The sequence below is a fragment of the Neodiprion fabricii genome, chromosome 3 (assembly GCF_021155785.1).
Source record: "Neodiprion fabricii isolate iyNeoFabr1 chromosome 3, iyNeoFabr1.1, whole genome shotgun sequence".
Lineage (NCBI taxonomy): Eukaryota > Metazoa > Arthropoda > Insecta > Hymenoptera > Diprionidae > Neodiprion > Neodiprion fabricii.
In genome coordinates, this window is record NC_060241.1 from 40,641,259 (window position 1) to 40,668,750 (window position 27,492).

General features: G+C 36.7%; 4 protein-coding genes across 22 annotated transcripts; 2 read left to right on the forward strand and 2 right to left on the reverse strand.

The window, feature by feature from the left end:
- Positions 1-2,852: 2,852 nt before the first annotated feature.
- On the forward strand, positions 2,853-5,579 carry LOC124179019 (peroxiredoxin-5, mitochondrial). The gene is made up of 4 exons (XM_046562965.1): positions 2,853-3,125; positions 3,209-3,343; positions 4,155-4,286; positions 4,760-5,579. Exons 1-4 carry the CDS (start codon positions 3,015-3,017, stop codon positions 4,949-4,951), a joined length of 570 nt encoding a protein of 189 aa, XP_046418921.1. The 5' UTR covers positions 2,853-3,014; the 3' UTR covers positions 4,952-5,579.
- Positions 5,580-5,710: 131 nt separating this feature from the next.
- On the forward strand, positions 5,711-21,902 carry LOC124179017 (apoptosis-resistant E3 ubiquitin protein ligase 1). Of its 16 annotated transcripts, XM_046562955.1 has the most exons (17): positions 9,266-9,670; positions 10,775-11,127; positions 12,683-12,864; positions 14,949-15,105; positions 15,199-15,404; positions 15,725-15,924; positions 16,082-16,319; positions 16,449-16,618; positions 16,731-16,911; positions 17,031-17,242; positions 17,345-17,611; positions 17,767-17,842; positions 17,933-18,222; positions 18,305-18,430; positions 18,520-18,708; positions 18,863-19,125; positions 19,240-21,902. In XM_046562955.1, exons 3-17 carry the CDS (start codon positions 12,750-12,752, stop codon positions 19,340-19,342), a joined length of 2,793 nt encoding a protein of 930 aa, XP_046418911.1. In that variant the 5' UTR covers positions 9,266-9,670; positions 10,775-11,127; positions 12,683-12,749; the 3' UTR covers positions 19,343-21,902. The 16 variants fall into 16 exon arrangements, with proteins under 16 accessions (XP_046418904.1, XP_046418905.1, XP_046418903.1 ...); XM_046562948.1 differs by lacking the exons at positions 9,266-9,670; positions 10,775-11,127; positions 12,683-12,864 and adding exons at positions 5,711-6,450; positions 7,089-7,306; XM_046562949.1 differs by lacking the exons at positions 9,266-9,670; positions 10,775-11,127; positions 12,683-12,864 and adding exons at positions 5,711-6,315; positions 7,089-7,306.
- On the reverse strand, positions 12,911-14,642 carry LOC124179018 (leucine-rich repeat-containing protein 15-like). The gene is made up of 3 exons (XM_046562964.1): positions 14,512-14,642; positions 13,823-14,307; positions 12,911-13,551 (listed from the first exon to the last, which is right to left on the reverse strand). Exons 1-3 carry the CDS (start codon positions 14,594-14,596, stop codon positions 13,216-13,218), a joined length of 906 nt encoding a protein of 301 aa, XP_046418920.1. The 5' UTR covers positions 14,597-14,642; the 3' UTR covers positions 12,911-13,215.
- On the reverse strand, positions 21,131-26,561 carry LOC124179020 (longitudinals lacking protein-like). 4 transcript variants are annotated; one of them, XM_046562967.1, is made up of 5 exons: positions 26,439-26,561; positions 26,257-26,341; positions 24,774-25,055; positions 24,357-24,571; positions 21,131-24,233 (listed from the first exon to the last, which is right to left on the reverse strand). In XM_046562967.1, exons 3-4 carry the CDS (start codon positions 24,960-24,962, stop codon positions 24,377-24,379), a joined length of 384 nt encoding a protein of 127 aa, XP_046418923.1. In that variant the 5' UTR covers positions 24,963-25,055; positions 26,257-26,341; positions 26,439-26,561; the 3' UTR covers positions 21,131-24,233; positions 24,357-24,376. The 4 variants fall into 4 exon arrangements, with proteins under 4 accessions (XP_046418923.1, XP_046418925.1, XP_046418924.1 ...); XM_046562969.1 differs by lacking the exon at positions 26,439-26,561 and having other exon boundaries at positions 21,131-23,399; positions 26,257-26,418; XM_046562968.1 differs by lacking the exon at positions 26,439-26,561 and having other exon boundaries at positions 21,131-21,425; positions 26,257-26,417.
- Positions 26,562-27,492: the final 931 nt, after the last annotated feature.

A 27,492-nucleotide genomic window follows, 5' to 3' on the forward strand; every position in this document is an offset into this window, starting at 1 on the left:
AGTAACGTAATCAAGCTTAGAAGCACAACAAGACGGACGAATGAGCTCGTTAGAATTTTCTGTCACAAGGAGGTGACGCATATTGATATTATACACGGGGTAATTCGACGGATACCGTATGAGCGCAACATGGCGCGGTGATCGGGGCTCTCTGATATGCGGAGGAGGAGGTGAGTACGTGCTAATCAAGTTAGATATTTTCTCTAAAACACATAACCGAGCGATTATGGATTACAGGTACGGTACACCGTGACAACCGGTTACGTAAACAGATGCAAGGGAAGCCGGGTATCTGCAACGACTGCTGCGGGGACACGATTTAATTCGAACGCCCGGCGCGGCTGAAGCCATTCACAAATCCATGCATTAATATTGTACGCGCAACGTTGTACCGGTGCATTTTCCACGCTGTAGATTGAGCTTCGTGCCTCCTGCGACTGCCTTTGTTAATTCTTATACAATGTCTAAATCTTCAGATGCACACTACGGCTAGGAATTGCTTCGCTCCGACTATTTCAAATTAAATTAAAAAGCCGCTGCACGTGTATTTTTGCTCAACAAGATACCACGCGTGTCGTACAGTACGCGAACTAACCAGCTGTGTATCTATAAAATGTTTACACGAACCGCAGCTTTAATCGTAATCCGTAACCCCGAGCACCGTTAAAAAACTTTTGTATATTGATTCTGATTGGCAGAAAAAAAAAGGACGTAGGCGTCTTATGATTAATTAAAAGAAGGAGGAACTGATATAAGGCACGATCGGAATAGATTATGTTGAGGAAAATTATTAACCACAATATTTGTACAAAAAATTACAATATAATTCTGTTATTGTTTTTCCAATTATTGCTATGCTCGCGTACCGAGTTAATTAAGAAATATTGACAATAGTCCCAGTCTGATATCTCACTTATAGTGTATCACGCATGCGGTGTGTACGTTCAATCCACGGTGCAAGGCTTAACAACTCGCGCGTCAATTTTTACGACCTTGAATAGTGGCGCAGGAAATAGGCAAAGGAATTAACCCGATTTGAAAAAGCTTTCTTTGCGGCGCTTTCATAGAGCGAACAAAAGCGCGCGAACCGATTGAACGAATTGGGCGGATGACAAGAGGCTCCTACTTAAATGCGTTCCTCCTACGAAGTAGAAACTGGTGGGAGGAGCCAATATTGATAAAATACAACGCGGAATATTTTGAAATCTGATATTTTAATTCGTAAATAGAGATATGATTCCCATTGCAGCTCCAGTACCTACAGCCTGTATTATAATGCCCTGAGTTCTGAGGGACCGCTTTTAATAGCCCGGATATGGGTTGTGGCTCGTCTGGTACTGGTGTCGGATGGAATTTCACACTACCCCCTTAGCAATTCTACGGTCATTCCTAACCCTTGGCCTCGCCGATGCGAGCTCGATGCGTCGCTGCGCCATATTCCGGTCTTCTTTCATAACCGCGTGTTAATATTAAATGCGCATTCGTCAGCGCAAGTACATCTTGTCGGCGTTTGGTGCTGCTTACGATGTGCCTGTGCATACCTAGAATAACGTTTATACTTCGACTTTCATTTGCCACCTTGGACAATCAGACTCCAGCTATAATTAATATAATCCACCTCGTCAAGATAAACAACAAATAGCCTACCGTGTGCGAATGGAGGTTTAAATTTGGTACATTCTTATCTCTGCAAGGTCATTGCTAGCAGAGCGGTATCTACAGTGACGTACAGTCAATAAGTTATCCAAGCCAAACGTGTTCGCTTGCATTTCACCTGTACGTAAGTATAATGAATAATAGAATTCGATGTAAATGTCTTTGATTTACCGAATTCGAACTTATTCGTCAAAGCAAAGACGAAGAGGCGTATGTCATAGAATTTACCATCTGAAAAATGACCTCTCAAGCCAAAACATATCAGCGAGACTGAAAGATTAAAAAAAAAAAAATTAATATTCACCACGTTTCAATCTGAGGGTGAAATCTGAATTTATAAGAAGTTTTAAAGATTAAACAAATATTTCTCCTGTAGAATTCACATTTGTTTTGATCGATCAATCATTTTGTTATACGTATTTTGTGCCCGATTACCAGATTGATGGATTCTAACGAAGTATCGGTGAAACGTGAATGAGATATATTAAAATGTGACGACATTATGACTTGAGGAATTTGAATTTTGTACGAAGCAGTATTTGACATTCGGTGCATCACTTTTCTGACATCTATCGGAATGTTTGATAATAAGTGGTTGGAACTAGCTGTACCACTGATGAATAAGAATTACGATTTCTACACTTACAGGAACATTGGGTGAGTATGCATTCTGCAGTACCGACAGAACCGACCAAGCACCGCCAACATGAATCTTGCGCTTCGGATGAAGATACACGAATTCTGCATTACCGTCTGTCGTTAAGTACATGCAGCTGAAATTAAAAGCTCGATTCACCGAGTACGACATAAGAAATTATGCAGCCCATGTTACAGCCAATACGGACTCGACGCACTTTTGAGAAATAATTAATAACTTTTTGCGATTTGCGGGTGATGAATTAGAATCGGTTTATTTTTTCATCGGCCAAAATTAAAAGATTTTGCCAAAAATTTGAAAGATTATTTACTTTCCTTGAACTTCTGTAACACTGAAAATACCGACCTACTGCTTTTCAAATGTACAAACAATTTGCCGTGCTGTCAGATTTCCAATACTATTGACAACACAATAGCGAATTATATTTGCCGAATGCGTAAGGTCCAAAAATTCAAACCAAGCGCCTAGGTTCTGGCTGCAGGGATATTATGAAGTTGGCAGAAATACTACTAAAGTATTTTTCACCATTGCGCGTGTTTATGTAATAAAGTCTAATTATTGCGCAATAGGGGGTTTGGACAAGGCGTCAGTAAAAAAAGAGTCAGATTCTGCTAGTAGATATTATCGGTAAAACGACAGTGGTCACCTCGGAGATAATCGAAATCATCCAACCACTCGCTCAGGCAACAATACCGCCTCCATGACGCAGCTCGTGAGCATCACCAAGTTCCTGGCACACGCCATTCGCGTTTCGCCTACAACCGGATTCGCTCGTCCGTTTCACGTCTCCCTGAAAAACATGGTTATCGCTGTGAGTACGGTTCAAACCCTCTCCCAAGTCTCGACATCTTTTCTCCCCCATCCCCTGACTGACTTTAATAAATCTCTTTACAGGTAGGTAACAAACTTCCGTCGGTTGACCTCTTTGAGGACACGCCGGCTAACAAAATCAATTTGGCCGAGTATGCCGCCGGGAAGAAAATCGTCATCTTCGCCGTTCCCGGCGCCTTTACTCCGGGATGCTCGAAGGTAATATGAAAGAAACAATAATTGCTTAATTCTACTGGCTTCATTGTTTATTACGCGTTAGACGTTTTCTGTTTCGTGATTTACTCATGCTAGATTCCATTTCCACTCTGGTTCGTATCACACATGCGCATATGTTTACATTTTTTATGATACCTAACTATATTGAATGCTTACAAACTATACTACAAATCAATTCTGCATCAGCAGGAGTGTGTACTTTGAATTGTACATAAGCACTGGATAACCGATTTCTTTAACACCAAGTCCGTAACAGTATTCCGTCTTTATCAATCGTATTATTGCTTGTTGTTTCGAGTGTTTTTGATAAGTACTAACAGTTTGTACTAAGCTTTTTAAGCTGAATAATATGAAAAGTATTGTGGACAAAAATCTTTCGATTTCTGGCCAATTTTTAATCAAAAACACGGTATATATGGGCTAGCTTAAACTATATATTTTTGCTTCATATTTCATACTATTTCTAATTTGGTTTTCTAATAAGTATACTTGTGATTTTAATAACGGTAAAAATTGAACTGCACCTTCCGGACTATACATAGATAACTTTTCCCGTGGTAAAGAAATCCGCAAAGTTTCAAAGGTCAATGTAAATGAGATATTTTTAATATCTCATAGTTCGTGAATAGAACATATTACTGTATTACTCAAAGCCATAATCTGTTTAACAATGATTCAATCTCGTTAATTGACTCGCTTTATAAAGCAGGTTCCCGTATTCTGTTGTGATTGCTAAAGGAAATTTTTATTTGTCATTATTTATTTTACAATGATTTGGCTCTTTTTGTTTCAGACTCATCTTCCAGGGTACATTCAAAAAGCTCCGGAGCTGAAAACAAAGGGTTTTCATGATGTATTCTGCATCGGTGTTAACGATCCTTTCGTTATGGCTGCTTGGGGTAAAGAACAGGGTGCTTCAGGCAAGGTATAGTAGTTTACAAGTAAACAGTTGAAATCAGTTGCACAATAATCACGGTACTTGTATGATAGAATCTTACCAACCTGATCAATAACAAGCAACACCACATGGTCACCTTCGAAGAGATTAGATTAACAACCGAAGGGCAAACTAAAATCACTTGAAACCAAATACTTGTTCCTCATATCCTGAGATTCCTGCATGACTGTTTTTTTTTTCTTGTAATGTTCAAAACTGAACTTTGTCCACATTCTGATTGAACGATTATCTTATGTTTTTCTATAACGTCTGGGATTGATTAATTTTCCACATCACTTAATAATCGTAAAAACTTAAACTCCTATCTATAACTAAGATTTCCATCAACCTGCAATCACAGCAATCAAATATTTTTTAACCACCAAGGCCTCCTAAAGTTGGAATATTCAAAATAAGACCGATCAATAATTCCTATCAATTAAAGAATCGGTCATTTTCAGGTGCGGATGCTGGCTGATCCAACTGGAGCATTTACCGACGCCCTAGAGCTCTCCATAGAACTCCCAGTATTAGGAGGCAAACGCAGCAAGCGTTATTCTATGGTAGTTGAAGATGGTGTTGTCAAGGAACTCAATGTCGAGCCAGACAACACTGGTCTCTCCTGTTCTCTGGCAGACCGACTACACTCGTAAAGAAGTCGCTAAAAATGCGGCCTCAAATCTACAGCGCTATCTATCGATCAACATATTATTCTGTTGGAATGAAAATAGAAAACACAAGTACCACTATTGGGGATCCCTTGATCCCAACTTTTTTTCAGCTCACCCGCCTACTCGACTTCTATGGCACTCTTCTAGGTATAGAAAGCGACACAGTGCTGAAGTGTTTTTCCCTTTCATTAATATATCCATACAAGTCTCATTGAGTAATTATCCAGTTTACAATTAGTTTTGAACCCTCGTACAGTTATCTTAAGAGACTAATTATTTTATAGCCATTGATTATTGCACATAATTTTCATTGATGCATATTATCAATGGTGATGTTGGAGCATTTGAGAGTTATATTCGATAGTTGGCAAATTTTCAAGTTTAATTAGTCATTCCTAACAGAGAACACCAGTCTCGATAAGTTTTAGGTGTAGTATGTATGTATAGTAAAAAATCAAACTGCAGTAAAAAACAATACGTGATTTGGCAAACTAATAACAAGCATACAATAAATGTAATGATATCTGTAATTTGAGATGCCATTTTGCCATGGTTTTTTCTCTCACATTGTTATAATTTGTGAAATGAATACATATTTTACGTTATCTAAGTGTACCGTACTTTCTGAATCCTTCTGAATCAGCCACTTTTAACCGTAAATTCACGCGCTGAACTCGAATGAAAGAGTAGAAAGATGAAAGCTGGCGTATGCGCACGACGATTACAAACATTTGACTCGGTGAGCGGCAGCAGCAGATTAGTTTGTACAGCTAGTTCGCAGACAAAAGTTTAGAAGATTATGTTTCGGAAATAATTTAAAATAATAAATCATGCATGCTTCGACAAGAGGCTGGCGGAAGGCGGACGACTGCGCATGCGCCAGTAAAGAGAGAAGGGTAGACAGCTTTCATTCTCTGTTTCTTTCTAGTTAGGGAACACTTGCCGAACCCCCTTCAGCCCTCTATTCTTATACCGCTATGCTGTAACCAATCGTGATGATTAAAAATCACTTTACGTAGCCCGGTGTATTCGTGTAATAATTGTGAGGTAGACTTGGGGAGAGGGCCGAGATCAGGATGTACAAAGAATGTCGGCATGCCGCGTTTTCCCGAATATAATAAATACCATTTCAGATAAATAAAATGTGGTCAGTCTGTCTCCGTACGAAGTAATATAATCAGTCCTATACCTCTGTGTATGAGCATCATTGCTTATTGATTTGTTTACAAACACTACTTCTTAACCTGTCAAACTGATATTGGTTTACGCAATAAACATTGAGCAACAACGCCATCAATACAAACAGTCACATGTCATCTCACCTGCACGTTGTTTCTATCTGATATGTATGTATATTTTATCATGCACGCCTCTTACCTGTCTGTCATCGTCATAACCTCAAAATCACCCAACCTAAGCCTGCCGTAGCTAAAAATAACAAGAATAACAGAAATCCCGACAACAGCAATAAACAATCGTCGGTATGCTCAACTTTCGAATTTTATTTGATTTTATCCTCACTTATTTTTCATAATATGAGCCTTGTTTCTATTTCCTTGTTTCTTATTCTTGAGAAGGTATTTTATGTACAATTTATTTAATAAAGTGTCAAACTAAAGAATTGTGTAAGTAAATCAATTTGAACATTGTAACTAAATTTGAATTTAACTGCAAAAATTATACTTATAAATAATTTAAAAGGCTAAATTATAAACAACATGAAAGAACAAAAAATCAAGTTATGGTAAAATTTTTTTTTATTTCCAGTCATGGATTTTGCACGTCAATTTTATAAATTATGGCTCATGTTTTGGTAAATAAACACTGCGGACAACAATAGAGCTAAAAGGCATCGAACTAAGAATTTTCAATACTCATCTTCTGCTTTGCGAAAACTTTGCTTTTCTGCCCTTCATCTCTGGTATTTCTTAGCTCTACGAATTTTCTAAAATAGATATAGCTTAGTTGCTTATTTCATATAAAAATTAGTTGGTTAAGATCGTTATGCCAATCTATTAAAATTTTTTACATCGATCCCATGAAAGTAAAAGTATTTTAATCATTTTCTGCTTGTGAGGATCATTGCATTGTACTGAGTTCGTGTTCTTCGCATATGCAGAAAACACTTTAGGACACACTGGCGGCTATCGGGTGTGAAGATGGCTCGCTGGTCAACGGTATTGTCAGGAGTATTCCTGGCATTGTCGATGATTCTTTCTCTTGGTAAGCTACTCTTGCTGGCGGCGGGAACTAGCAATAATGGCGAAATTACCGAGGCGGATCAATGGCTGGCAGACATTGGGCTCAAGCAGTACAGATTGCTCTTCAAAAAAAAAGGTAACTTGACTGAGTGTGCGAACAAGATTATGAATCTGTGCAGATTTTTGTCTTTTTTGATATAATTTAATTTTTGATCGATAATAATCTGATTTTCACGATGTCTATAGTTTATTTTCTAATCAATTAAGTGTAGCATTAGATAAATGATTCGAGGATAAAATGCAGCAACCGTTCGTCAAATAATCAACTCACAAAGGATTCAATTTACCGCAAAAGCTCACGATTAACCTTTATAGAAATAACGAAATAGGTATGATTTAATTCTATGTCCTGATTTACTAGCTGTAACGTTCTTTTTAGGCGAAACTGCAAAGCGTTCGAAACATAAGCGGCCTTCAAAGGATAAATAAAGACTCGCGCGCTGCTTTCATTTTGCCATTCTGATCTGTATTGCGTGAAAAATAGCAGCTTACACTTCTTGATGTGAAAAATTATCTATTCATACCAGCAGCTTGTTTTTCCGAGAGACGGACAGATGGTTTTCGCTACCCATACAGGTCGTAAAGTCTCTGATCTATCTAAATAGCGAACACAAAAATACCCATCCCCATACGGTCTGCCCATTGTCGGAAAAACACAAGTTGAATCATTCAAAATAAACGCAGAGACAACTCCAAAGATTACCGAGTATAACCCGTGGATTTCGGGAATTGAAGGCGGTTACATATAATAATTGACAAGACATATTTCTCGTTATTTCGAAAAACTGTGGTTGAAATTTGCTACACAGAAGCAACCGTCTTATACTACAAACAGACGCACTGTTAAAAAAATTTAACCAAACATAATGTCCCAGCAAGTCCACTTTATATGTGTGTTATTTGTTACATTTCTGTTAGTGAATATGACAAAATATAAAAAAAAAATTTACATTTGTATTTTTTACTTTTTTTTTTCACTTATTAATACATTAACAAATGGTTAAATCAACCCAAAAATTTTAGTGGACCTGCTGGGATATTTTTTTCTAACCGTGTATAATTATTGATCCTTCCCGGAACTCGAAGCATTTGGAAAATTTTTCGCTCAAAAAATACGAACTATTCGATCCACATATATGGGAGGCTTATTACACGTTATATAATGCATGACTCGGCCTGGTCCCCCCTATCAGCGGCCCATGTCCTAAGCGATTTTTAATGGTACAGTAATTAAACGATCATAGTGATTAGATATTGCATAAGTCATAATGCAATATCGTTCGGTTAGTGACGGCTTCATCTACAGGTGATTTATTAGCGGTTCGGGGGTTCTCGAGGTTTCTATCATCACAAAGCTAATCAACTCATTATTCGATACGATCATAGCACGTATAGATGTGTATTATTGTGTACATCGAACTTGTCCGTTCTCCAATTTGGCTAGTATCCAATTTCCAATCTATATCTAAGAACGCCTTTCTGTGCACCGAGTTGTACGTCCATCGTCGATTCTTTCTTCACAATCGTTAATCCGGGCCGCGTTCAAGCGTAAACAAATATCCGCGCATATTGGAAAGATGAAAATTTCCGTTCATATTCGACCGCTATTCCAAAACGCATTTTCATCTATTACAAACAATGACTGACTATAGGTATTTGCACTTGCAAGCGCGCAAGCGTTTCATCTATTTTATTTCCATTTCGAACAGCCGACGAGGAGACCAAAATTGGGTGCGCATAATTCGCGTTTAATCGGATGTAATCGGCGAGGTCAACCCGCATAATTATAGCCGAAAAGTTGTCCCTGCGCCTTGGCAGCCTTTGGCAGAGTGTAAAGGTCGGCCGAGGTCGGACGGGGTCGCCTCGGGTCGGCTGGGCAGCCTGCTTAAGGTGTGCTGTTCTGCGTGGTTATGCGGCAATGTCACTGCGCGGTGTTCGACGAGTGTACTCCTCGAGGGCCGTTACCATAGCGTTATTGCACGGCGGCGTGTTATTCGCCTATCCAGAGCACCCTGAGCACCTGCAGGCCCTCGGTCTCAGTCTCAGTCGCTGTTAGTCGGTGGTAGTCGCTAGTCGTGTTCCTGCTCTTCAGTCCGCTCGTTGCTCGTCGCGCTACCCGCGTTTTGTATTAGTTCTCCGCGCCTGATACGACAGTAGAATCAATCTCAATCTCCGCAATCACGTCGTAGATTACATTATGCCCCTCAAAGCTTACAAATTAGACATTAATTATCGTGCGGAAGTTGATAATTTTCGCTGTGTTAATGAGATTTTTGTTAAACCGTTAACATCGCTTATCGAAAAGAAAACGCGGTCAAATAATTTTTGACAATGTCTCAACGAGGTTTATATCTTACCATGCCATATTCCATTCGTCGTAAATAAAACTTTTTAAAAGCATTTATTTATTTATTCATTCAAAGCTGTACTTCGCAAATGTGTACGTACATAAGTTATCGAAAGTATTAATACGGTGAAATATTTGTTCTTTTCGATTTATCATTTCTTCGAAACAAACCCCGAAACATTTGTAAATTATCCAACATCCGGTTTCTACATCTAGTTTTAAACGATATTTTTTCCCCCTGTTCTTCCGTTTACTTTGAATGAAACTTGAGCATTATTTGAGATCTACTAGGTACAACTGCAAAGTTTCCGGTTGTACAATTGAGCCGTATACCTATCTTTATTATATTTAAACGGCAAGTCCTTTTTATCGTTATTTCCATTCCCGTACCTTGTGAAACAGCGGGAGAGGAAATTGAAATGCTGCCCTGCTGATCATCCCCGGTTCAATTCATCCCTGCCGTTTCGTCCAATCAACCCCCACCTCTCTATATGTCGTCGGTAGAGAAATTAAACGAGTAGGTAGGGCAAAGGAAAAAAAAAAAAAAAAACTTCCCACTTGCGCTGAAAGAACAATCACGTTTTTATTTACTACCGACGCTGCCTCGCGAGAGCAAAATTGTTTTAAGAGAGCTCATTTTTTATTTCTCTCACGTTCGGTTTTACATTAATCTTGATTATCGGTATTTGTGTATGTATTATATTATTGTCTATAACGTTTATGGTTTTGATTTCGATACGCAACGTAATATACGCGAAGTAATGACCTTTGCTTCTTCAATATCCCAGAACTTTTTGTTCCGTAATTTTGTATGTGATATTTGTGCATGACCTACTTTGTTTGTAATTGTGTATACATCGCGCTCGCGTTTCAATTTCGAACTCATTCGAAGCGAACGGTATTTGAAAAAGAAACCGTTGGCAGGAAGTTGAATAGGGTTATATCGAGAGATTGATATCTTTTTCCCTGCATCATAAACCGGAAATCTGAATTTACGACTTTCGCGTGTCGATTTAATGTATATAAGATGCGGAGGATGTTTTTCATTCGTGATAAGAGAAAATTACCAACACGCAAGGAAATAGCTGTATACATCGTACACTTTGTTGTCGGGGAAAGAACTAGATCGATATAACCGATATAACGACTTGATAACGCAACTTTATTTTATATACGTGTGGTGTGTTATATGGACAGGGTGCACACGTATATGTATGGATAATTATACACGCGCTCACGTACTTATCCCACACGAATATACGTCGAGTCAGATCGTTAATTCAAACTTGCAAGCAAAAGAGGTCGAGGGTTGGCGAGTCAAGGAGGGGTGGGTATGTGGGGTGGAAATTCGCCGAAGGTCGATTTAAACCACATGAATATGCGCATACGTACACGCGATTTACCAAATTTGCATTTTCAATCGTATGCATAATAATCACGCGTGCATACGTGCCATCCGTATAATAATGCGTCACTTGCGCCATGCAAGGCATATCTGCCTGCAGTTTCCCGTCGAGGAAACGAATTCGTCGCGGTCAAAGAATTCTAGAGTAAGAATAACCAAAAATAATCAATTTTCGATTGTTCGATTAAATCGATTATTTTTTTCCGATTAATCGAGTACAATCGATTATTTTTCAAACTCAATCAATAGACCGACTCGACAGATTATTTTTCCTCACAATCGGTTTTTGCTTCTTATTCCCATGTACGACGCAATAAAACTTCAATTTATGTGATTAAAGTATCAATTATTAACATTGTCTTACTTACTAAGTACCTATATTTGATATGAAAAGTGAATGATAAATGAATATTTTCACTTTAATTTCAAAATTAAATATTTCCAATGAAACTATATATCATCAAAAAATTTGCCGCTATTAAGACTACATACTTAAATTTACGAAATTTTGGTTTCAAATTCACCGTCTGAAAAAAATAAGAAATAATCGATTAATTGATTAATTTTTACCGATTCAATCGAGTCGAGTCCGATTATTTTCTTCGACTCGATTAATCGATGCATCGATTATTTTTAGCTTGGTAGCCATATCTGATCGACATCGATTATCTAGTCGATATTTGAAATCCATAGACTAATGATTGGACCGAGTCACATGACGTTACCACAAATTCACACTTTCCATTGACTCAATTCTCAGATATTTTATAATTATATATTTGTTCAGATTCAAACGTTAACCGCGTCGGATTCGTTGATTTGAAACAACGTTGCTGAGTCACCCCAACTACTTTTATAGTAATAGAAATTTATGACGTAGATGATTATTTAGTAAAATAGTGTTCGAATTTTCTACTCGCCGCGTTTTCCTTTGAATTCCTGAAAATAGTTGGCAAATTCAATGACACACACACGCTGATCAGATGATTAAAACAAATCGCACTAGTTATAAGCGATGCTGTTCGGCTGTTTTCTCGTTTAATTCGAGGTATTAATCGAATTTATTTAGAAACAATCAGCTCTTCATTCGCCAGACTAAAAGTTCTGCCCAATAGAATATATAGTTATTTGAGCATCCGTCCATAAATTCAAGCGTGTTTTTAAATCCAAACGAATTTATTTAATTGGGATCGTGAAAAATGTTGTCAATTTAGATAACGGAAATTATTCGAAAGCCAATATGTTTCTCTAGCTCAGTACGGGATATTCAATTGAATGAAATATAAATTCATGATTTGAATGAATTAATTATATTCAATTGTATGTCATTCAAGTCAAGTACGAATCGATCCAAACTATTGATTGAGGTGAGCTTTTGTTGCTTTCAGTTAAAAGTCATCTCGTAATTAAATCCCTTAATTGTTCAAAATATACGTTAAGCCATTTAAATCCGGAGTATAAACTTCAACTTGAAGACAAAAAAAATCTGCTAACTGAGATCAATAATTTTCGAAATTTTTTTCACCCCTTACTTTTAAAACATATCTTACATTACAGTTAGTTCATCTCGGTTCTACTGATATCCGATTTTTATGCTGTGCTTGATTCAAATTTCCAAAACAAACAAATTTCTCTGCCACGAAAAATTCCTTCGGTCTACAAATTTTTACTTTCACTACTTTCTCTTCCTCCAATGAAAGATGCAGGACTTGCATGCTGGTATAGGTGATTCGTAAACAAGTAGAAATTTGAAAATTAGTTCTTATCATGCCGGACAAGAGCGTGGAAAGCAAGGATACTGAAAAACTAAACAACGATTATTTCGACCAAGAAATATCGTCCATCGGTATGTCGTTACGTCCAAGTGGTAGTGCAACATCCGGTGAGTATAAGCGGGCTGAACTCAAATGAATCAATTACCAACAATGTGATATGCATATTCTTCGCAATTTTATTATTTATGATTTATGAATTTAAGGTGTATTATAAGCTTCTGGATAAACGTTATATAAACTGGGGATATTCTTGTCAGTAATATGTATAATGTACAATCGACTATTGCATTAGTAATGATTCACATCATTATAAGTAATAACCTTAATTTTACCTGCACATAATTAAGTACAGCCCATAGATTACAATATTTCACGCATGCAACGTGATAAGTTTAACATTTATGTCTTTTCGTTATCCTGTCTTGTCCTTCACATGCCTCAAAAATCATCCATTTTACCTAAGCTGTTCCTATTTTTGCCACATCATTTATAGTGGAGAGTAAATTCAACAATATGTTACCATTGGTTCGAATGTTTATCTTCTTGAAGCAATCTATCAGATTTCTCGTTTGTCCATAACATACTTGGGTAGAATCACGAATTGAAGGGGAAGTCGCTAGAATGGAAGTTAGCTGTTCAAACATGTTCATCGTAACGCAAGTGTTCATTTTTCTATCCAGCTCTCCGGTTTGTGGTAGATCGATCAAGCAACTGTGTAGAACACTGTCGAACCATATAAAATCGTCATCTCGTGTTGCGTAATTGACTTTATGATCGTTCAGCCAAAGCGTTAGCTAGAACAAAGTACGTCAGGTCTGTAGAAATGCAGATAAGTCATCACACGATTATATGCTGTGAAAAATGTCTGATTGTAAAAAGAGTGTTTTCAATTGAGGAGATGGATGGGTGGAAAGAGAATCTTTTAGCTTTTCTTCGAAAAAGGGGCATACCTATGCTGATTTACTTATCATTTTTATCTATGCAGCAAAAGAATCTATTATAATTAGAAAGGATTTAGTATTGATTTGGCCTAATTTTCATGTTATGTAGTATGGAAATGTCTACCTTAGCTCGGTTCAAGTACGTCAGTGGATTTTCTTGAATACGTATTATCTTGAGCCGCTGCATACGCTCAAAGTTTAGCATCGGTATCTGTTTCAATTGATTATCATTGATGTCCAGTCTCTGAAGGTTCCATAGATTGAGGTAACTCTGCGGATCGATGTACGTTATCATGTTAAAAGATAGATCTAGTCTTTCCAGGGATGTCAGATGGCTAAGCCAAGCAGCGCTTAATTGGGTAATTTTGTTGTAGGACAGGCTCAATTCTTTCAATGATCCTAAACCCAGGAAGGCTTCATTTCCAATACGATGTATGCCACAAGAGTGAAAATTCAGCATCTCCAGAGTTGTTGAGTTCACGGCAAAAGAGCGATCAGGGATCTCAGATATCATAGATTCCGAAATTGCGATTTTCATCAGATTCCATTGCAGCTTAGATTTTACCTCTTCGATACTGGCATTACTGCATCTTAACCAATCTCTTGGCCCTGCAATAATAGGCAAAATACATTTTTAATGATAATTTTTTTTTACATGTTTCCATACCATGCACTTTATTCATCAATGTTATCTCAATTGATTCTTGCCTTCAAACGCTCAGACAAATTTAGAATACACCTATTAATTATAAGCACTGAACTGCAAATACTTGAAAATACTTTCATCGCACATTATCTTGATGTAGGTCTCACCTTCTCTATATTTGGATGTTGAGCACTCTGTTGCTGCAATTATTATATAGCACGCAAAAGCAAGTAATCCCAGAAGACCGTGCATCTTGAATTATGTCAGGCAACTGAAGCAGACTTGACGAATTGTTTGGTAGGAGGAAGTATGTATATATGTTCCACAACAGGAAGTTACGAGACAGGAAAAGAATTTAATCTACACGATATCCTTCTGCTGTTTGAGATAACAGCTATTCCTGAAATACCATACCACTACAACTATGTAGACAGCGTTGAAACACAACTAAATCACATATATGTAATAAGTCCCTAATCTCTTTGTTTTTTTTATTTCAAAAGGGGAGGCTCATTTTCTGCCTGTATTATCATTTAGTGAGAATAAAACTTATATTGTTCAACAAGTACAAGTCGTAATAATAAAGACTTGAAATTTCTCACAGGTATCTCAAGTCTCGCGAATTGCGCAGAAGTTGAGGCACTGCCGGAGCTACCCCATCATGATTGGGAGCGTCTTCAGCGTGCAGCGCGTCTCTTGCAACAACGTCTCGTCTTACACCAGTGGCTGACAGAGCATGGACTTCATAATCATTATCAGAAGTAAGAACTTGTGCTTTTATCAGCACTGGAAATATCTGTAACTCAAGATTTTAGCATACAGTGCAATGATGCTGTACGCAATATCTGTCACAGATTAGTTCAGATGGAAGTTATTTCCTTGGAAGACGTATACTGGGTTGAAGATCATGCCGCACAAGCCGTGCTTGGTAAAGAACTATCGAAATGGACTCAGGCTCGTCAAGAACTTCCAACTTCTAAGGAAGACTTGGCAGTTTTAAAGGCAGATCTTTGGAGTTCTGTAGTAAAAAATAGTCAACATCAGGATGCCTGGACTTGGGGTATTGTAGAAAAATTTATAACTCATATGATGTAAGAAAACCAGTTAGAGGAAAAATTGAGGAAATGCAAATTCGCTCACGTTAAAGTTATTTCTGTATCAAGTTGATATCTCATTGTCCATTGAATCTGGTTTTACACATTCACCATCGTCAACCAACACTCTACTCCTTAAAAATTGTCAATGGCAATAGCAATAGAGTAAACTGAAGTAATAACATTTGAACTAACCGTTCGCTGCATTACATATGTAGAAACTTGTTTCCCCCATCTATAACATATTTTCGTCTATTTTCCCTGTTTATTTACTTTACAAAAATAGGCGGTATGCTGGTGGTTTCCGTCTCAGTCGCAGGCTTAGTAACATTAGCAGCTATGACGCAGCCTGCTTTAGCTCCAGAAGCAAAACATTCCCTCTTGCAATATGTTACTGGGAAATACCTCCTCCCCAGCAATTGCCGTGTCCATTTTCAATGGGAGGAACCACAGCTCGTCGGAGAGACCATGACGTTCACAGTCAAAGTGAGTTTTATTGTTCGTTCGTTGAATTTCACAATTATTACTGCGAAAGCTCAATTATCTAAATAATTTAAATTGTTCACAATGAAATCGTTACTAAGTGAGTTAGGGTATTTGGAAACTACCTGAGAATGACTCACCTTCTACTCATATTTTACAGTTTTATCAGCGTAATGGACAGCCATATCCAATATGCGACAAAGATAATTTGATTGTGGAGGTTACGGAGGGTGCACGAAGAGTGGCAACACTGACAGAATTGGGTGGAACTGATCCGCAAGCTGCCAATGCTGCAGTGGTAAAATTCACAGTGCGACATGCTGGCCAATATCGTATAGCAGTGCTTATCGGTTCTTGTCACGTGCACGGCAGTCCCTTTGTTAAAAATTTTCTTCCAGGTACAATATCACAAACGTTTCGCCATAACTTTCTACCTATTCATTGCTAATTGGCTACAATTCAAATTTCATTTGTTGTATCTCGAGAGAAGATGAAACTATTTTCTAATTTCATTCACCTTTTTTCAGGGCCACCTGACGCCAATAAAACTGTTTTTGTTCGGCAAAGCTCGACAGTTGTCTGCACATCTGGCGTGGCTCATTCAATGGCAATTGAACCTCGTGACGAATACGATAATCTTTGCATATTTAGTAATACAGATAATCCTACGGTTGGATATCACGTCGCAATTAGTCAGGCACGTAAAATATTGGTTTGTCGATGGTGGCTAATCAAATACCAAAAGTAACCATCAATCTGATCAGGAAAAATATGTTCAATTGATAATTTTTTATTCCTCGTGTATTTAGATTGGTAGTGTAGTTGAGGAGGGGTCCGTTGTCGACTGCAACGTCCAACTCGAATACGATTGTCCCAATCAGCGGATTTGTTTGCGTGTTAGTTTTCCTAAGGAGGGATGTTATCACGCCACTGTCAGCTTAGCTGGCCTACAACTCCACAACGGAGACTTTGACATTATAGTTCTAAGCAGTACGTGAGTTGCTTCTAGTATAAAACATTTAATTTTTTCAAACTTATACAAGTATGAAAATAGTAGAGGAGTGGCATTTGAAGACAAATCAACTCGATGTGTCACTTTTTTCCAACAGGCAGCGATGCAACGTTAGTTCATAAAAATGTCGCCTCAAAAAATCCACACATTTGCTATGAGGCAAAGTTGATGGGGATGCAAGGAGAACATTACTCAAAGCCCAGAAAAGTATTCTGCTATGTTTCTCCCAAACAGTTGACCATTAAAGAGTATCTCCTGAAATTTATTCCAAAGCGCCTCGTCACCTTCAGGCTTTGCCCGTCGACTAAGGTAATTTTAATATGTTAATTACATGAATAATATGCAGATTGTGTGAATGTGCTGATGAGATATGTTCGTTCTTTTATCAATGTATTTAAAAAATAATTTCAGTTTCATTTTGAAACGTCAAATAATCAGTATTTGGGATACGACGCTTTCTCTATTGACGATGGTTGTCAACCACCGGTAGAATTGATATCTCGCTGTCGTAATGTAATCGCTGCAACGTTTACGCAATTTTTACTAAAGAATATTGGTGGCAGTGAAACGTTTAAAGACAAACAAGATTTCTTTTACCATGAAGTTCGTAAACATCATCAGAAACATTATCATGAAAAATTATCAATGAAAGTGCAACGAGATAAACTACTCGAGTCTGTAAGTACATAGTTTGTAACTTGAAGAAACATCACACTATCATTTATTCTGCTTCATTGAATGAGTAATTATTGTGTAGCTTCAATCACTTTAATTTTTTGAATCGGCTTGTTTTGTCTCATAAATTTTGATGAAAATATATTCATTTTTTACAGTCTATGAAAGCTACTAAAGGATTTTCTGTTAGTGACTGGTGCAGAAATTTTGAAATCACATTTCAGGGCGAACAAGGTGCAAGTTTAAACATTTGTTTGCGCAATACTGAGATTTATAATACATTTTTATGATAACAATATCTGTATTGTTTACTTCTCAACATAGGTGTGGATTGGGGAGGAGTTCGACGAGAGTGGTTTGAGCTGATTTGCGCAGCGTTGTTTGATAGCGGAAATGGATTATTTTCGTCATTCGGCGAATCGCAACAAGCACTCGTACATCCAAACAATAAAAGGCCGCCCCATCTCAAGCTAAAACACTTTGAATTTGCGGGTCGAGTCGTCGGAAAGTGTCTGTATGAGTCAGCACTCGGGGGATCTTACCGACAACTAGTGAGGGCAAGGTTCACACGATCCTTCTTAGCACAAATAATCGGCCTTCGAGTTCACTATAAAGTAATCATGACTTTTCTAACATGGTATGAGTAATGGAATGTATAGCAGCGTCGTTTCTCACCAATTTTCATATTGTTTTCAGTATTTCGAACAGGATGATCCAGACCTGTATCTCAGCAAAGTCAAGTACATCTTAGAGAATGATGTTGAAGAGATGGAGTTGTATTTTGTAGAAGAAGAGTATGACAAAAGTGGTCAATTATTGAAGGTATCCTGTAACAAGCTTACCACATTTTCATAGCACTGAATTTTATAAGTAGGCCTAGTACAATCATTTTCAATAATTTTTATTTCTAGGTGGCCGAACTGATTTCGAATGGAAGTAAGACGCATGTCACAAACGAAACGAAACTTCGATACCTAGACGCGTTGGCGCAGCATCGTTTGGCCAGTTCTATACGTGAAGAAGTTGACCACTTTCTTCGCGGTCTTAATGAACTCATTCCCGACAATCTCCTCGGCATATTTGACGAAAACGAACTCGAGGTAAGCCCTAAAATGTAGTAAGTAATCTAACATTTGAGTTTTTGCAATGGGTATATGATCAAACTTTTTGTGAATAATTTATGAATGTTTATTCTTCTTGTGTTCCGACACAGTAAAGTACAATCGCAGGTAACGCTGATCCATACACTTTTAGCTTCTTCTTTGTGGAACTGGTGAATACAATATAGCAGACTTACGAGCACATCATATAGCTAATGGTGGCTCACCAGAATTCTTGCGAGTTCTCGATTGGTTTTGGACAGCGGTGAGCAATTTCACACGCGAAGAAATGGCCAGGCTTTTGCAGTTTACTACCGGATGTTCTCAGTTACCGCCTGGTGGATTTCAACAGCTTAGTCCAAGATTTCAGATCACAGCAGCACCGACATTTGCCAATCTACCTACTGCGCATACATGGTAAGGCACCGGCTTTTCACAAATCATCTTCCTTAATCGTAAATTACAAATTCAAAGAACTTGAGTTGTGATTAATTCCGTTATGGGTTCATATATGCCTTGTACTTTTTGCAGTTTCAATCAGCTGTGCCTACCTGACTACGAGTGTTACGATCACTTTGAAAAGGCGCTGCTTTTAGCGATTAGCGAAGGTACCGAAGGGTTTGGTATGATATAGGGGGCGCAAAATCGTACAATTTCTAGTCCATTTCTAGTTTGAATGGTAGAGGTCGATAACAAAATACGTATTTTGTACCTCGCGACACGTCTCTGTAGATGATAGAAATTAGATAAATACTCAATGCAGACAGGGGACGCACATTTTTTTCACTATTCTAACTATAAGCGAAAGGCAAGTTTTCCATTGCCCGGCACAGGTTCAAGCCTGTTATCCTCTGTTATACCTTCTTGACGAACTATGATGGTCCAGTTTGTCTAAAGGTAGACTATAGATAAAGCAAAGTATTCGCTTTAATAAGTAATCTACATTCCATCATTAAAAAATGCCTCTGTGATCCATTCCGCGAAGGATAATACGTAGTTTTAGAATATAGAAGCTATACACGAGTAGGGCGATGGTACAAAAAATTGATGAACAAATTATTTGGGTATTTCATTCGGACGCGAATCATATGCATATTGAGAACAGATGTTTTAAACACGTATATCACTTCATTTTACTGGTAGAATCATCTGGCGTATTCATTGTTTTGGAGTCAACTGGCATTGTTATACGTTGGTATAATATTTGAGATTAATAGTGATCGCTATTTAATACCTTCATCTGCGAACCGAGAGATATTCGTTTCGATATTCTGAGTAATGGAAACTCACGTAGGTAATCTGACGGCTGGGCATCAATCACCATCACTTTTCAGCATTTGAAAATTGTTTAATTCTCAAATTCGATAATCTACTTCGCCTGCTGATGTATAGTAAATAAAGCACAGTTGGATGACTCGGTATTAGAGACAAAACGACGCTGATGTCCACATCTCCAAACATAGATATTATATAAGGCAGAGAAAAATTCCGCGTGTCCTATTAAGTACCATGTACAGTGCAAGATGTATAATAACACATACCGAGTATGTATAGATGTAAATTTATTGTGTCCCGGAAATGCACAAGACCTAATATTGTTATTTGAGTTCATATCACTTGTTATAATTTTCATGCTCATAGCTCAATAATCAAAACAGTATGAAAATAGTGAGTTTAAAAAATATGCATATAATATTATATATATACACAATATACAGTGTAGAATTATAAAATATTGCGACATCGTTAGTCATTTGTTGGCTAGTGTGTACCATTTCAATTACTCAACTATAGCAAAGTTCACCATATGAAAATTCAAAACTTTCACTTTTTCGACAAATTATTATACATAATATACAGACGTATACATAGGTATGTATATACATAATAATATGAATAGTATTTGATAGTAATGGCTGAACAATCGTAGCTCAAGGGTATAAATCAATACCTACTAGGTATGTTGTAGTGTGTATTTAATTGATAAATAGTATCATACACTCACTCACCTCTATTTTCAACATTGATTCTTTCTATTTTTCTTAACCCAATGGACTGGTTTTGTGACTTTCCAGAATCGTATTAAGTAATCGTATTATTATTATTATTACTATTCTGTATGTGGTGGTTTGCCATAACAGTATTTTTAATTAAGTATAATTAATTACGGGATTATTTGACATATTTATACGTATCTTTTTTATCTTTGAATTATAACGATAAGCAAGTGTATTCAGTTCACGTAATACTGCTTTCATCTCGTTATTTTCAATCAATTATGTACCAGCATTGTGATGTTAATAATAATGAATAAAGATTTTCTTTCTTTTTAACGAATATCATCAAATTCTTTTGATGAAACATTTTCGTTTTCGTTGGGACAATTATCAGAGATATGGGGACTGAAATAGAAACGGTGATGTTATATTTACACAATTTATTTTATATCAACATCATATTATAATCGTACTCATCGAGTCACAAAGACGGCAAAAGTAACGCTACAATAATAATAATAATAATAAGGGAAAGGGGATTATTACGGTAAGAAAACAGATCAAAATACACGAGTGTAAACTTACAGATGAGTAATAAAAAAAGTCAATTGATTGTTGAATTTTATCCTAATACCTTAACAACTAACCCACTCCCAAGTCAACTGTTGAATTGGTCGTTTTTTTAAACTTCTGGATTTCAGGATGGTAATTGTTTAACAGCTGAAAAGCAATGGAAAATTATTACAAAACACTGGGAAGGGGGGGGGGGGGGGGGGGGGGAGAATTGAGAAAAATTTTTGTGTTTTGAATTTCAGATAAAATTGATGAGAAAAATCATTGTAATATGATATACTTTGTAAAAAAATGATCTATTGTACAAAATGCTTTTCCATCACTAGTGATTAATCTACAATTATTTGTTTATTATTATTATTATGTATGCTTGCTCGTTGGATTAACGTTAAACCACCAAATGCCCAGTATCTGTAGGAAGTAGGAACTAAACAAATTTCATTACAATTAACTAAAATTAAATTGTATAGGTATGTAATTCATAACTATTGATTAGAAAATGTTATTTGTTGGAGTTTCTTTACATAATGTGGCAGAGAAGCAGTAGATTAACAGGGTTCGTACGCACAGGAAAAACCTAGTAAACCCGAAAAATTCAGGAAATTTTCAGGTATTCAGGGTTCCTAAAAGCGTACAAACCCCGATTAAAAACGTAATGGAATTTCTAGCAACTGAGAGACGGGTCTTTTGACCTTCCATTTATGGACAGCGTTAATGAAAATTATTCTTATAGACATTAAAATTATCAATCAAAAAATTATAATTTCCTACGTTTTGTCTTTTTAACGAACTGTGGTATATCTTTCATTCACTTGTAATTATTACCAAAGCCTTTATGTTGATACTTACTCCAAGAGCGAAATCTTCTATGAAAATTCGTTTAAACTCCAAAGTAACCAAGGCTGACGAAATCGAACTTCTATGCAAATTCAAAATTCATCAAGTGACATATAGGATCGATATCAATTCGACATTGACCTTACGTCTTTGTGAAATTAGGAGAAAAAAGTTCGTTGATGGAAGGAAGTTTAAAACAGAGTTACTTTCAGATTGTTTGCGAGATTTTTGATATCTTGAGGCCTAACGTATTAATGATTAGCACTGTGTGTGCGGTAAAAAATTTTTCTAAAAAAACAACGGTAAGAATTTGAAGTAATACTGTAGTTAATTTTCAGTAGATCTACGTGGATTCCGAGAGTAGTAAAAGTCAATAAAATATTCCGCAATTGGATAATGTAGAACTGCTTTAGTTGTACGGAATATTTTGTAAAAGTGGCCACCAAGCCTTACAAGGTAACTTTATGGGCTACAACTGTAGAATCCCCTTCCTTGACGGTGAAGGACAATTTTAATCAAATATTCTTGGTGTATTAAGAATATACTGATGGAAAGAAAGCGCTGTTCTATTTACTGTCTTTTCTACGAAGACCGGGGTGATGATGTAAATAATATACGATAGACTTTTTACTGCAGGAGTGCCATGAAAATTCTACAATTTGTAATTTTACTCATCAATTCTACTTGGTCAAAATAACGAGGGTTACTCTTTTCGAAATTTTCCTACCATTTCTTTGTCCTTGCATTACTTTTCATGCCCCTTTTTATGCTCGTAAAAAATGTACGTTACAGTTAACTTTTTTCAGTTCTTGGAAATAACCATTCTACAATATATTATTATCATAAATAAGTTTGGTGTCTACCAGTAATAGTGTGAAAAACGCCACAAGAATACTGGCGGCATTTGGTTGAGTGGATTACCAAGGTTAGCAAGAGTAGTGACACTGCCACTTTCTTCGCTTATTGTTAGTTCAATTCAGGGGCAGCCAAACTATTGCGGTACAGATTCACCTGCCATTTCGTCTAAAACTAAAGGGTTATACTCAAGGTATATTATTAATTCGTTTATGAACAAAGCAGCGTTAATATGAGGCAGATTCTTCACCATCGTTTACTTAAATGTATGGTTTGTTTGACGTAGGTGTTTCACACCTTTTCAATTGAATTTAGTAAAAACGATAGTGTAGCCAAGCCATGAGATGAATCACTCAAGGTCACAAGAGTCACGTTTGACTGCCCTTGTTTTCCACCTCCGTGTTGACGGAACACACTGTGAACAATCCGCTACAAAAAGTGGACCAGTATCAGAAGTAATGTTGTTTCCCATGGTAAGCTTAGCGTTATGCACAGTTCGGCTTTTTTGCAAATTTATTGATAGTAATCTCATTCCATATTCGCGGATTGCTATCATATTGAGGTATGATAAATTCTGATACTAACAGCAAAAAAGGTCGAAGATACTTTTAAAAGGAATGGTATTGTAACCGCCACCGGTTATCTTATTGAACTTGTTATTAGAAGATTAGTATAAGAAGATTACCTAATTGGATTCGATAATTTTATATCGAATTTCGTAGTTCATAGTGGAATTTGTGAGTAAAGTATTCATTGAACAAGAAGAATTTAATTTATGCTGAAGAGGCGGTAAGAATGCAGATGACAAGAGCAGAAAATAAATTATTTCGACACATGGTGAGATAATCTTAGAAAAAAAATTAATCTTTCAATTAATCTGCAAAATAGCCGCAGACAACAATATATTAAACTATCGTGATTTGTTATTCTCTTTTAATATTTTTTCTCTGTTATTTAAGTATTATTTGTGTTTTCTTTGTATCTCTGTAGCACTCCGATTTTAAAAAAATAATCAGTTTGGTAGTCTGCAGCACACTGGTTCAGGGCGGAACAACTTTCATCGATTTCACTTGTACTCCATAATTAATTGTCTAGGTAAATGCAATTAAAAATAAGGAAAACAAAAATATGAATAAACTTCAATATACAAGTAAAGTTGATTCTAGTCATGAACCAGACACACTTCAATAATGCTTGTGTATGTGCTTACGAATCACTTTGTAACATTACAATTTTTTCAGTCCGCATGCTTCCGAAAAACACCTGGAAGAAAATTCAATAGTCATGTGCAATTTGAATATCTTTCAGCTGCGGTGACTGTTGGTCTGTGACGAGTTATAAGTGAGACAAAAACACAAAAAAACAAAAAAACAAGTAAGCACTTACTGTGACTAATTCGAAGAGATTTAACCTTCTCTTTTGATGGCGCCAGGAGCTTCGGCTAAGCCTTTGACTTTTAGTCTGTCAGCAGTTTTCAGAAACGCCGGCAGTTGGTCCTGCGATACGTTTACTTCACCTGCATACATGAACTCTAGGATAGCCTGAAGGTGGCTGTATGCTACATCCTTAAGAATTATTATCGGATGCTTTGATGGGTTTTCCTGCGCCAAAGATTTCAACTTTTATTGATTGAAATTGAGTGGTGACTCGAGTGTCATAATTCAGCAAAGGAGAAGTACACATGGTCACAATGCAATTGCAATTAAACGTATCTATCAAAGACAAGTGCATGATATTTAAAAATGACTAAGAATAACTAACTTATTGTTGCATAGTATACTAATAGATATTAATTAAACTCACCTCTAGCAATGATTTGAAGTAAGGGCTGCACGCCGAGAGGACCATTTTATGCGCTTTGCAAGTTTGACCTTCACACGCAAGGGTGACGTCCGTAAAGCTTTTTTCATCCCTGAGGTGTTTGAATGACGATACCATGTTAGATTGGAAGTCGTTCCATTTAAGGAAAAACTGTTGCTGTTCTCCAGCCATTTTTTTATATTTGAGTTCAAATATATTGACGCAACAGTAGCTTAGCTGTGAAAATGATCTAACAGCAACACTGCCAACTCCGCTGCTTCACCTCTGGAATGAAAAAGTTTCACCTGCTCAAATAATTTATTATTTTCAATACATTTATCGATGTCATTAGTTATACAGATATTAATTTGTGATGCTAGGTTACGGAATATACAGAAATGCTTTTGTACTTTGTTCAGATCATATATACATTAACATATTTTCAGTTTTGAACGACACAATCTATTCTTTCACATAAAATAGTGCATGTTTCTCAATTTGTAAAAAGAAAACTTGTTCTGTTATGTTGATGACGAAGGTTGGTTGATTTATCCGCCAGATTGATTGTGTAAAAAGAATTTGATCTTGTTGATAATTTTATCCATAAAAGTGAACTGCTATAAAAAAGGTTGCACTATGTTTTGGGTTTCCTAAGTTTCATTCAGTTTTCGTCACCCAGGTTTTCTTTTGCATCATATAAATTCTATTTAAAGTCTAGAAACTTTATTCACATTGTTCAACGACCAATTGAAATTAATTAACAAAATGTAACGAGCGACAGGAAACTCATGATCGAGAGAAGGTTGTTAATATGTCAATTTATATTATATATGTGTTATATACATGTAATCTTGGAAGAAAACAAACCACCGATTAGAAACAACATACAAGGTTTGTTCTAGGAAAATAATAAACTGTGTAAATTTTCACTTGGAGACGAGTAATATATGTGGTGTGACCTGAATTTTGGTGATAAGCAACTTTACAAGGATTACGGTAGTACATGGCTCTGTGTTAGGATATGATGACAGCAGATTGTTAAAAATTCTTTGCTGGAGGTAGATTAAGAAATGTTCAATTGTAGTGAAACTAAGAATAATGATTCAGAAATACGTAATAATAACATTAAAAAATATTAACATAAGATATTTTAAAAATTTGGACAATGTATAATTAAGTTGACACGTGTATACGGTTGAAGCTTGAAGCAGTAAGCGAACGGAGAGAAATGATTTTGTTTTGGAGACAAGGAAGAGAGCGTAGAGTTGCCAAACATAGGGTAATTTATAGGTTAACTGAGATAAGTTTATGAACTGGATATAACAGAGTGCTAACGCATCAGAGTGTTTGATAAAACTGAGACTGACAAGTATTATCAGAATTCCCGTTGCCACGGTGGTTTGTTATTTTAAGGTATTCCGTAATGGATGCGATCCATTATTCGCATTACGTTGGAATTTTAAATGCGTGCGTTTCTTTCTCATACCGTCAAAATGAGCCTTCGGAATAAGATGAAATAACTCGGGAAAAGTCGATCCGGGTTTAATCACACTTTGTTTTATGGGTTTCACCTTTGAACAGTCGAAAATATTGTTGCGATTAAAAACGAGCAGCGGAACGATTATTTAATTATAACATATATATATATGTATATATACATATACGTACATACTACAGTATGGGTATACATGTATACATCTATATTGGCAAGAACTTTTCACCAATGGTACCAATTTTTTTTGTGTGACTACACGATGGTGAAATTCGGTCGTCTTCGGTCACCACCGACCATCATCGGGCTATTCCGTTGGGCTGCTGACTCGACGGTAAGAAAGAGTCCTTTCAGAAACGAATAGCCACGAGTAGCCAACGATTACAACGGTGTTGCATTCCTTTTTTATCGACGCAACTAGCTCAAATTACTATATCATCATTTGGTTTTTTATTGAATCAGGAGTTGTAGTCTGGAGTCGGCAGCAGAGGGCGCTGGTGGTACGGTAGAGATGGATGGAGACAATTATTTGGATTCTTCTAATATATTTTCTATCGTATGGAAGTAGAACAAATAATTGGTGTAATTCAATCACGGAGGGCGTTTTATGTACAAATTTCTCGTATTTTCTCAACTGCTAGTTTTACGATGCTCTAGATGTTTTTTTTACATTCCTGACAGTTCTGCAAATCGATTCTGAGATGAAAAGTTTTCAGTTTTGAAAATCGTAAAGACGGAAAGATAGCCTCAGTTTTGTATACGTCTTGTTAAAATTGGGCCAATTTTGAAAAATGCTATTCTCAATTCAATCAGACGCTGTTTGATTGATTTTTGTAACAGAAAATGCTTGACCATAATTTCAAGTCCGCGCCATATATGATTGAAAACCACAGCCAAAAATCGAAAAAGTCTGACAATAATTTTCCTAGCTGTTCTAACGATGTTCTGATGTCATTTCAGGCTCTATTTAGCAGATTGAAGTGTCTTGGTATCAGCGAGCATCTGCCTGATTCCAGAATTTAGAATTGTAGAGTTTTGTAATTCGGTAGGGATAACACTTTGAATAGTGCAATGAAAAAAGATTAGCATTGACGTATCAGTAAGTCTCAAGTTTTTGATCAATAAATACAGTAATCACAGGCAATATTGTAGAAATTTCCAAAAGATAACTACGTTTTCGAAATAGGCTGTGACTTGGCATGTATGCGATGAATCGAAGATGTCAAAAGT